This window comes from Etheostoma cragini, chromosome 21 (genome assembly GCF_013103735.1).
Source record: "Etheostoma cragini isolate CJK2018 chromosome 21, CSU_Ecrag_1.0, whole genome shotgun sequence".
Classification (NCBI taxonomy): domain Eukaryota; kingdom Metazoa; phylum Chordata; class Actinopteri; order Perciformes; family Percidae; genus Etheostoma; species Etheostoma cragini.
Window position 1 is genome coordinate 10,096,723 of NC_048427.1, and position 11,115 is coordinate 10,107,837.

General features: G+C 38.8%; 1 protein-coding gene across 1 annotated transcript in view; it reads left to right on the top strand.

Moving 5' to 3' along the window:
* The window catches only part of lrp2b (low density lipoprotein receptor-related protein 2b), a 45,773-nt gene extending 36,741 nt beyond the window's left edge, over window positions 1–9,032 (top strand). The window contains exons 63-81 of the mRNA XM_034860816.1: window positions 56–178; window positions 1,693–1,821; window positions 2,552–2,683; window positions 2,844–2,969; window positions 3,123–3,266; window positions 3,366–3,531; window positions 3,711–3,839; window positions 4,161–4,381; window positions 4,602–4,784; window positions 5,299–5,418; window positions 5,826–5,913; window positions 6,088–6,152; window positions 6,277–6,430; window positions 6,685–6,748; window positions 7,277–7,408; window positions 7,780–7,869; window positions 8,148–8,231; window positions 8,457–8,545; window positions 8,918–9,032. Of these exons, the coding sequence (XP_034716707.1) occupies window positions 56–178; window positions 1,693–1,821; window positions 2,552–2,683; window positions 2,844–2,969; window positions 3,123–3,266; window positions 3,366–3,531; window positions 3,711–3,839; window positions 4,161–4,381; window positions 4,602–4,784; window positions 5,299–5,418; window positions 5,826–5,913; window positions 6,088–6,152; window positions 6,277–6,430; window positions 6,685–6,748; window positions 7,277–7,408; window positions 7,780–7,869; window positions 8,148–8,231; window positions 8,457–8,545; window positions 8,918–9,032 (2,354 nt within the window). The remainder of the gene's footprint in view (window positions 1–55; window positions 179–1,692; window positions 1,822–2,551; window positions 2,684–2,843; window positions 2,970–3,122; window positions 3,267–3,365; window positions 3,532–3,710; window positions 3,840–4,160; window positions 4,382–4,601; window positions 4,785–5,298; window positions 5,419–5,825; window positions 5,914–6,087; window positions 6,153–6,276; window positions 6,431–6,684; window positions 6,749–7,276; window positions 7,409–7,779; window positions 7,870–8,147; window positions 8,232–8,456; window positions 8,546–8,917) is intronic.
* Window positions 9,033–11,115: the final 2,083 nt, after the last annotated feature.

The following is an 11,115-nucleotide window of genomic DNA, read 5'->3' on the forward strand; positions in this document are numbered from 1 at the left end:
TGTGTCTGTGTGTGTCTGTGTGTGTCTGTGTGTGTGTGTGTGTGTGTGTGACCAGTGAACGTCACCTGTGAAATGCCTTCCAAGTTCCGCTGTGCAAATGGCTACTGTATCTACTCTGGCCTGCTGTGCAACCAGAAAGACGACTGTGGAGACGGCAGTGACGAGAAGGAAGAACTCTGTATGACTCACACACATATGCTGCAATCTGTTTAGTTCAACAAGGCTATTGTGGATATAAACATTGCTCCTTACCCATTGACAGTGCTACTTTTTGTATAACCGGTACTGTGTCAAACATCTTCTCTCACCAAATGGGTTTCTCAAATCTTCCGGAAGTGTGGAACTCAAATTTAATGAAAGCATTTTGAAGCACTGGCGTTTTCTTTTGCAGGGTGCAAATGTTTCATCAAAACAAGTTTCTTCCCAAGACCATTTTGCAGAGCCACCGTCACTGCTTCGAGCGCTTAGTGCTGCCCAAGATAATTGTGATTGGTTCGAAGAAAAGTAAAATACCCGAAGTGAAGTGAAACTTACAGAAAACAGCTTCTTTAAATGCTTCTTTCTCCTTTTTAAACATAACCATTACCAGATTTGTAATAAGTTTAGGTTCAGCAAATGCACCACCAATCATGAGTTTTTGGTATCCCCAAGGATTAGCTATCTTAACATTACTAATGCCTCCTAAACCTTCCTCTCAAAGGCCAATGTAATGGGAAATCCCAAAATGACATCAGCGTGTCCGCACAGGACCCACAGCCTGAAACATAAAGGGATAAAGAAATAGTCTATTTTATGGAATCGTTACGCAGACAGCGTGTCCGCACAGGACCCACAGCCTGAAACATAAAGGGATAAAGAAATAGTCTGTTTTATGGAATTGTTATGCAGACAGCTTAAACGTCAATCAGAACAAATTATTTTGAGAGGAGATTAACTAGGTTGAGAGGAGATTGACATTGGCTAGCTCATCTAAAGCCATTTGTTGTTAGGGAGGAGACAGTGAAGGTAAACCGAGAGGAAGCTGTGGAGAAATCTTAAGTGATTTATTGAAATATTTATTGAAATATTTATTTATTTATTGAAAAATTAACTGTTTTGTTCACTTGCCACTGTGGCTGGTGGATTCCAAAATCTACCAGCCACTTAACGTTTTTACCAGCCAATATTTTTGTTATTTAACTGGAACGTGTTAATCCGCATTTTAAAATGAATGCGTCCTGCCTGACATTTGACGCGTGTTGGCAACATAATGAAAAAAAATTGTCATGCTGGTCTTGTCGTAAGCTAACAAATGCAGGTGTGTCTCCTCTAAAAGTGTCCGAGTGAAGCAGTGAAGCTGCTTTTATTTGCTTGCCAACCGTGACTGGTAGGTTGGGCAAATTCCCCAGTTCACTACGTAACCATCCCTGTTGGTGAATAAAGTATGTTAGACTATATGTCTGCATTTGAGTACTTGACTGTGTGAGAGCTTGCCTGTCTTTGTGCATGCTTGTTTTTTGTGTGTGCAGTCCGCTAATTACCACACATTTTTTCATCTTTGTTGGTTTTTAGAGCATTGGAGAGTGAAGGGTGAAACTGTAGAGAAAGCTCTGAATTTAGACTAGTGGAGGTGGACATGTTTCCACAAATGGGTTGTATAACCACTCAACCTTCCCTGTGTTGTGTTGATGACTCATTCTGTATCCTTTTCAGGCCATGAGCCCACTCTGCCACCCTGCACACTTCAAGAGTTTAAATGCACCAACGGACATTGTGTGGCCCTGCCATACGTGTGTGACCACAATGACAACTGTGGGGACCGCACCGATGAATTAGGCTGCAGTAAGTAGCATGACAAAACACTCATTCACTCACTGGACATATCCTTATTTTAATACCAGTTTAAAGTCAGTTATTAAATGTTGCTATTAAACATGTTAAAGCAGTATACAGATAATAGCAGATCATAACACAAGACAACAGCAGCGTACGGCATTAACCAAAAAAGAGATTGTATAATAACAAGAAAAAGATCCCATTATTATGATAATGTGAACATGGGGTCTTGTAAGGAAGCACATTGCATTCTCCAAGTAAAAGATATGTGTTCTTATAATAGTTTTCTTGTAATAGTAATGTTGACTTATCATTCTTTTTCCGCTTCTCCATTATGCGTCTCATATTTACAGTATGAGATGTGAATCTTGTAATGAACAGAACATTTTTATTTATCTAAAAAAATTGATTACATTTAGAAAGAATTTTTTTCATAATTATGATATTTATAACAGAATAAATATACAAATTTTAAATTGTACTATTTATAATATATACAACATATTATTTCAGTTTGGCCTTAACACTGCAGGTGGACGGGAAAAATCCTGTTGGCCGATTTTATTTATGGATACATGAATGTTCAGTCATAAAGGTGCAGAGAATCATTGTGACTTGGATTATAGTCTGTAGTTGAATTATTCTGCCCATGTAAACAAAGCCATTGTTGGATTTCATCATAAGTAAGCAGTGTTTTATATGTGTCTATGCTGTGCTCTGTGTTGTCTGGCTCCAGATTTTGGCCACGATCGCAACTGTGAAGAGAAGCTGTGCCAGCACGAGTGCACCAACCTGAACGGCACTGGCTTCATCTGCTCCTGCAGGCCCGGATACAGAGTGGACCCAGACAGCACCTACACCTGCCTGGGTACACAGACACACTCTTTGGGGGCCTGCTGTTCGTTTTATTTAACTTGCAGACACATGACTGCACACAGTTGAACATCAAAATTCCACTAAAAAGACAAATATTCAATAAAGTGTCATCATTCAGGTAAAGATCTCCCAACCTCTTCTCCCTCCGACAGACATCAATGAGTGTGAGGTGTACGGCACCTGTCCTCAGGTGTGTAAAAACACCAAGGGCGGCTACGACTGTGAGTGTGCCTCCGGCTACCGGAAAGTTGGCAACGGCAACATGTGCGAGGCTAAGGGTGAGAAAAAACCTTTCATGAGTCTGGGTTTAGACAAGAGCACAAAAAAAACTTCATATGGCTATAATAAATCATAAGACAGCTATAAATTGTATCTGAATATTTTTAAGAATGCCCAAAACAGTGTTAAGTATAAATTTCTGTCTCACTCAGGAGCGACTCCCCTGCTGCTTCTACCAGAGAACATTCGTATCCGCAGGTTCAACCTGCAGACGGAGGCCTACCACGACTTCCTCCAGGAGGAAGAGCACATTATGGCTCTGGACTACGACTGGGACCACAACAACACTGGATTCAGTAGGTCACACGCAGATCAATTCTAGATACTACATGAAATACAGTATGACGCATCGTAAATCCGAGGTACTTATTTGATGATGTCTTGTGTTTTGTCAGGTATGGTGTATTTCACTGTAGCTGGTAAGGACTCTGTACCAGGTGCTATAAAGAGAGCATACATACCTTCAGTGGATGATAATAGTAACAATATCGGCGCTGCTGTTGATCTCGGCATCAAATACATCACCAGACCAGATGGCATTGCCGTGGACTGGGTGGGCAGGTGCGTTTAACTTTTCTGAGCTAACCTGATTCACATTCCTGAAGTACTCTGGTCCCTTTAACTGTCTTGATTTGATTGATAAATAATTTTGTAAGAAAGATATATACAGCTTCTCAAGAGAAGGTTTGCATGTGTCAAAGCCTATTTTGTGAATAGTTTCGTAATTCTTTGGCCTGTAGGAACCTTTACTGGGCAGACTCCAGGTTGAAGAGGTTAGAGGTGACGATGTTGGACGGACGCTACAGGAAGCAACTAATCAAGACTGAGTTGGGCCACCCATCTGCTGTGGCCGTCAACCCACGACTGGGGTGAGACAGAGAGGGCTACCACACCTGACTTTAAGGAACCCTCTTACAGATTGCAGTAAATTAGGGAATATGTGTATTCAATGTAAAGCAGATAATATTGATTTGGGTCACTTTATGTTGCTCAATGCATCCATTTTTTACCTGGTTTAATTAGTTGGAAAATGATTGGTAGAAGGATTAAACACTGAAACATTTGTAAAATCTTTCTAGAGAATCTTGCTGTTATGTTGTATATATCTGTCATGGAAAACCTAAAAGGAAGGCACTTTACCGTGCCATATCTCAGAGCCCAGAAATCTAATCTTTGCTACATTTCTGCAGGATGTTGTACTGGGCAGACCGTGGGGACGCAGCCAAGATAGAGTGCTCTTGGCTGGATGGTCAGGAGAGGAAAGTCCTGGTGGCTGATGGCCTGGGTTGGCCCACTGGTCTGTCAATCGACTTCACCAACAATGACAGAATCTACTGGTCAGACGCCAAGGAAAGCCGCATAGAGTCTGTTCTGCCTTCAGGAGACGGCCGTAGAACTGCCGTCTACATAGGTGAGGTTTATGAAGGACAATCATGAAGAAGACTGAGACGACATGTTAAATGTGAGGCTGTAAATTAAAGGAAAAATATTCTCTAAAGAAGAGCTATTTCATATATTAGTTTTCAGAAATTCTCAAGAATACTCATTCATCCATATTCCATACAGTCAGTCTCTATCTCCATCACTGGGGTTAAATTAAATTGATAAAACATTTTGTTGCTCCTGTCTAGATGTGAGAAACCCCTTCAGTGTGAGTGTGTTCGAGGACCACGTTTATTGGGGTACTCAGGAAAAAGGTGAGGTGTTCCGGCAGGACAAGTTCGGCCGCGGAGCCAAGACCAAGCTGCTGACTGCCGGACCGTGGCTGACTCAGGTCTCTGTGTACCAGCAGCAGAGATACAACTCCATAGCTAGTAAGCTGCACTCACATATTCAAACACAGTAACACATGCTGTACTGTAAGCATGGATTATAATGTGCATGTGGGGTTTTCTTTTTTGTTTATAGTATACATCACTCTAATGGAATGTTTGGGATTATTTTTTATTTGGAGATTATAAATAATTAATTTTACTAACTGCTATTTTATTGTTGACTGATATAGTATGTTAGTGTTCCATTAGAGGTATCCAGGGATTTTAGGCACAGAAAGAAATGCTGAAGGAATCTGTAAGAAAGAATAAATGTTACTACAGGAGGTCAACTGTGATTGACAGAAAGTTCAGTGAAAAGGTCATCTTAATAATGGCCCCATCAATAAAGTAGGGACATAGCAAAGTCCTGCGTACAGCAAGGATGTCAAATTCAAAAATATTCAAACCAAAAACACAACTCCAGGCTTTGCAGATTGCCATTATAAAATATGAGAGTCATGCACTTTAACTTGTTCAAATGAAATAATTAAAGCACCTTTCCTTCTCTCTGCAGTGAAGAATCCGTGTAAGGGAACCTGCAGCCATCTGTGTCTGCTCCGGCCGGGAGGTTACACGTGCGCCTGCCCCCAGGGCACCAGCTTTGTCCCCGGCAGTAACACTGAATGTGATGCCGGTAAGAGAAATACCCATTGATTTCCCTCTGATATAAAAACATGGGGCATCATGTATTGAATTTCGGAAATAAATCTCAGACCTCAATGCAATTGCTAAAAAATTGCTGCAGCAATATTGCTAAAACAACGGCAGAGATACAATAGAGTTGAGAAATGCCAAGTAGGGGGTAAAATGAAGCAAAATACCAATAATATGACAATAATACATGCCATTTAGTGTGTTTGGCTTGAGAGGGAGGATATTTCTTTCTCTTGCCTGGGAAAGTGTGGCTAGTGTTTTAATTACACTGGACACAGATAAAGAGGAAGTTTTATAACGTCATAAATCTTTAGTTTGCCCAAAATTCTATTACATTCCCTTTGACGTCAAAATGATGTATAAATATCTTTATATAAATGATTTTAGGGTTTGATCCACCTCCCACCATGCCCCCACCATGTCAGTGTCAAAATGGAGGCACCTGCTACTTTGATGACAATAAGGCTCTTTGCAAGTAAGAAATGTTTCAGTCTTTACAACCAGGAATCAAAAATCCATTCAAAATATATTCATACACAATACATTTCAAATAAAACAAACTAATATCAACTGATGCACAGATAAATACACTGCACAGCGATTAAGTACTGTAAATGAGCAATTCTAAAGTTTGTGTTTTGTTTCACAGATGTGCTCCAGACTGGACGGGAGAATACTGCCAGACAAACATATACAATGTGGTCGCATCCTCAAGTACATTTGATTTTAAATTTTAAAGCCAAAAATATAACCTCACAACATTCCAACTTTAAACTCAATCTCATTATTAATACGCTGCCTTTTGCCTCCCGTCCTCTGTCCATGTCCCGCCACCTAGTTGGAATAGCGATTGGGGTGACAGTGGTGATTGTGGCTCTGCTGGGAGCTCTGGTCTATGCTGCCAAGAAGAAGTCAAAGGTGTTGGAGAGGGTATGGAGCAACCTGCCCAGTATGCCCCGTATGCCAGCCATGCCCAACCTGCCAAGCTTCAGGTGAGAAAAGATACAAGAGATGGTTCTTAATGACATGTCCACAGTTTTATTCTTCATAACAAGACTAGTAATAAAACTACTGAGATTGTTTTACTTTAATGGAAGCTAAAATTGTATTATTATTAAATAAATGCTTTCGATATTGAGTATTAGGCTTACTAATAGGTTTTCTGTTTTACTGTGAGGGTATTTTCATAAGTTGTGTACAGCATTGTGTTACACCTGAATCATTTGTGTGTCTTGATGATTTTCAGAAATGGTTCTTCTCCAAATCCATCAAAAACAGAGGAGAATGAAGCGAGGGTGAATTTTCAAGCTGTAAGTAGCAAAGCAAAACAGCCATTCATTAACACTTTATCAATGCCTCTACTCTTAAGGATACTCCTTATTTATTCTTTTTTAATTGCTACATACAGTGTCTTATCATTTATTTATATATTAAATATAACAAGATAGTTATTTTAGAGCAGCAGCAACATTTTCATAGTTTCATATGTTTAAACTTAATTTACTTCTTGGAAACAAATCTTTATATTTAAAAAAAAAAAGAAACATATTCTTGAGGTTTGAACACTTTGTGAAGTTTAAAATGGATCAACCACTATCATTCATTCTGTCCTCTGACCTACTCTCCCTGTACTAATGTGGGAGGGAGGAAGGGCTTGATGTGATTGGATGCTGCCATCAGCCAGAATCATTTAGAACTGGTTCCAATGCAGACCCAGGTTTTAGGAGGCATACCTATTCATTATAAAAGCAAATGTTTCTTATGACTGCTAAGCATCAACTCTTCAGATAAACAAAGAGCTATTCTAGCTATTGAGTTGTTTTGTGGTCTGTTTTCAGGTTCCCTGTATGTCTGTGACCGTGGTGGAAACAGACGGGAAGAGTTTTGAGAACCCAGCATATGACGTTGGTGAACAACCTGCTGCCACGAGCATGGTGGCACCCACCTCCGCTCCTGGTGGAACAAGCGAGGTAGATGAACAGAAATCACTGCTCGCCTGTACAGTTCATTGATTCTGCTCTCACCTTCCTTTGCTTAGTGGCTGCATGCTGTATAATGACATACTGCATGGCAACAGTTTTAAATGATATGCCAATAGGCAATATTGTCACGACCACTCTTTTCCTTTATGGATCTTTCCCCTGCTGCAATGCCCAAATTCTTTTTGGTATTTTTGATACAAACATGCTGTAATTTTTGTATCTTTTGTTTTTTTGTTTGTTTTATCACTCACCAAATGAGCAAAAACATGATATTGTGCTCCAATGCAGCGCCTCACTTGTTTTAGATTTTGATTTATTTGGATTAGCTCATTCTTGTGATCCTGTGTTTCCTTCCTCAGGAGAACATTAGTAATCCTTTGTATACGGGAGAAGTTCAAGTTGTGGACGAGCCCACAAGAAGTGCAGACAAACTTGCCACTGTCAACAAGGTCGGTTTCACAGTCATCGCCAATTTGATTTAACGCAAAATGATTTAAATATCTGATAACTCAAATATTACACCACACTGAAGAAATTGCAGAGAGAGAAATATCTATTATTTCATAAGAAATCGTATTGTTTGTCATTAATCATTTTCTACATTTGTTAGGTGTTTAGTTCTTACTGACTAAAGTTGCTAATGTGTTTTATTTAGTTGTGTGATGAACCTCAACTTGTTTATTACTGTTTTAAACCATTTTTAATTTGTCTGCCTTGTGCCAATTAGGAGCCTTTTGAGAACCCAGCATACGGCTCAGACATAGAAGATGTCAATGTCATTTCTACACAACCAGCGGCTTCGAGCACACAGGTAACCATGGAGACGCACGTCAAAATGTTCAACAATGTTGACTGCTCAATATCTGAAAACATTGATAATCACATCCTTTGAATGTTTTAAAATGTGCAGCTGAAGGTCTGAAAAAATATCTAACTGGACAGTTTTGTTAAGAGTAGATGTAAGAGCAGTGAAATGTTTGTACGTGTGCTTGTATATAGTCTCAGCTATTGAAGACTTTTTTTCTCCTTTTTCTAGAAGTTTGAACCTATTGGGGAGTCCAGAACAACAAAAAGCTCAGATTGCATGTGTCAGGGAAAAGCAGGCATAAACGGGCAGCATTCAGTGTCTCAAAAAACTGTCCATCATTCTGGATTTGCTAGATTTGAGTTTGACACACACAGCTGTAAACGTTCTGCACATTATGGCCGTCTTAAAATATATGTTTGTTTTTTTTTACTTTAATTTGACAACTTTGTACTGAAAGTCTTCGTAATTCACAGAGTAATTCTTAGTCTCAGGCAATTCACAGCTTACATTGTCATTTTTGTAAATTATGTAACATGATTTTAGTGAGTCTGACTATTCACAGAAATTGAAAATCCAAGAATGATTTCATTTTATGTTTAAATATTTTATGTGAAAATTATGCATATGACATAAACTAGCTTGAAAACTATGTATTGGTGGCATTTTTGCTAATTGTGATCTTCCAACAGGACCACACACCAGATTCTGGCATTTGATGTGACCTCTACATCAGAGATTAGACTGGACCACGTTTCAGAAACCTCGACAGCCCAACTCAACAAGCAGAGCACTGACAGACCCTGAACAAATCAACCAAGACCGTTTGTAAAAGAAAAACACCTTTTGTGTGGATGTGCATTTGGAGGGATTTGCATGCTTAACTTTAATTTCTAGATCTATTTGTGTAAAAAAATGACAGACATGATTTAATGTAATTAATATGAGACTCATTCAATAAGTGAACATTTTGATTTTGAGAATATTAAAACTCCTATTATCATCACAGTAAATTTGTGTTTTTATTGTATTTTTAGCCCTTTAGATGAAGCCCCTGATAAAGCACGTTATTACAATCTCTCCCTCATTTTTTATGTGACGGTGCACATATCACAGAAGGATCTGCCATTACGATGAGGCTGAGTCTCACTCTTGTTATCCACTCGCTCATCACAGATAAGACTGATCCCCAGCTACTTTATCTGACCCACTGAGCTAATATGAAATGCTTTCTCATCATTCATTTAATAACTGAGAGCCACAACTTGAGATCGTGATCACTGGGCAACAGTAATGACTCTGCTCCTCTCCCACTGTCACGAATGTCTGAACACATCAAGGTCTCTTTGAGCTTGCAACAACTAGACAACCAGATGAGCAAAGGGACAAAAGGAATGTGAAAAGACTGATACGTAGGAATGTATAGGGAGCTGTGACCGGTGTGTTTTTATGATGTGGTCCGTGAGGATTCGTAGTCCGTGTTTCATTCTGCCTGCCCACCACAAGGCATCTCTGACCGTCAGCCAAAGCATGCACTTTACCGCTCACTGAGAGACACAGACATGAGGGAGGGGATGAATAGAAATAGATGGATTTGAAAGGGGCTGGACCAAAGAGACATGCTGCTTGCAGCATGTATACACACTGTGCTGCCTTCATGAGCAGTCAGAGAACAAACATTCAGTTCTACTGAAAGATTTAACAAAAAGTTTCGTGATTTCCAGAATGAAAAATTCAGGAAGTTGTTTATTTTATTGTTTTTTAATTAAGTTGGGTAATGTGTGTTGGTAGGAAGGGTCAGCGCAAATAGAATTAGATTTTTATAAAGAATATATTATAAAAGAAGGGAGGAAGATTTTTTTTGTGATATGTAATTGGTTTTTGCATGAGGTTATAGTTAGTATGGTCGCCTATCTCTACCAAGATAAGAAAAGTCAGATTAGAAATGATAGCAAAAGTCATGGCAAGTCAAATGATAAGTCAAAATGATGATATGCTAAGTGATAATACGACAATAATAGTCGGACTTTCCTTAAAGTCTGAATTGTGACAGCGTCGAAACATTGATTTGATTATTTTTACTTACACTATGTGTATACGTTTGTCATTCCTTACATCTATTTTTTTACTTTTGTTGCAGATATAGTCTTCCACATACTGTAGGTTTTGCATTTTTCTTTTTGTAAGAAATAATGCATATCTTTTATCCACATTTCTGCTTTTTGTTCAAATCTTGGTTCTAGAAAGATAATTTACCAAAAAATTTAAAACCAACTGAAACCAACAGTCAGCAATGAGTGGTATGATGACTGGGTTAACCTGTCAGGGCCACTGGAAAAACAAATAAAATGCTGTTTATTTTATTAATTCTTTTACTTTATTGACCCATTTTGACATCCAATCCCGTTACTCCGAGCTCAAACAATTGTTTTTGAACAACCACCAAGTGAGAACAGTGTAACTAAAATATAAAAGTGTCCACAAACATCAAACTTTACAAGAGGGTTACAAGATGTAAATAATAATGCAGAACACGCCTTGACTTATTTTAGACGTCCGAAGGTCCAGGTACAATCTGGGGGATGGCCCTTTTGCACTGGCTGCCCCAAGACTTTGGAACTAGTTACCCCTTGACTTATTACGGACCCACATAGAAAAACATAGTTATTTAGAAAGGCTTTTAGCTTTTAGATATATTTTTCTTTCTTCCTATGGCTTTTGTGTAACCTACTTTATGTTATGTTTTATTCTTGTTTCTTAACTTAAAGGTCTATATTAATACATGTTGATTGACTGTACTTTAGTGTTGCACATTTTCTCCACTTCATGTTTCATCTAGCAAAGATCAACAGAAGTCTATTTTTCATCGTTGAATCTTGGAAGTTGTAGA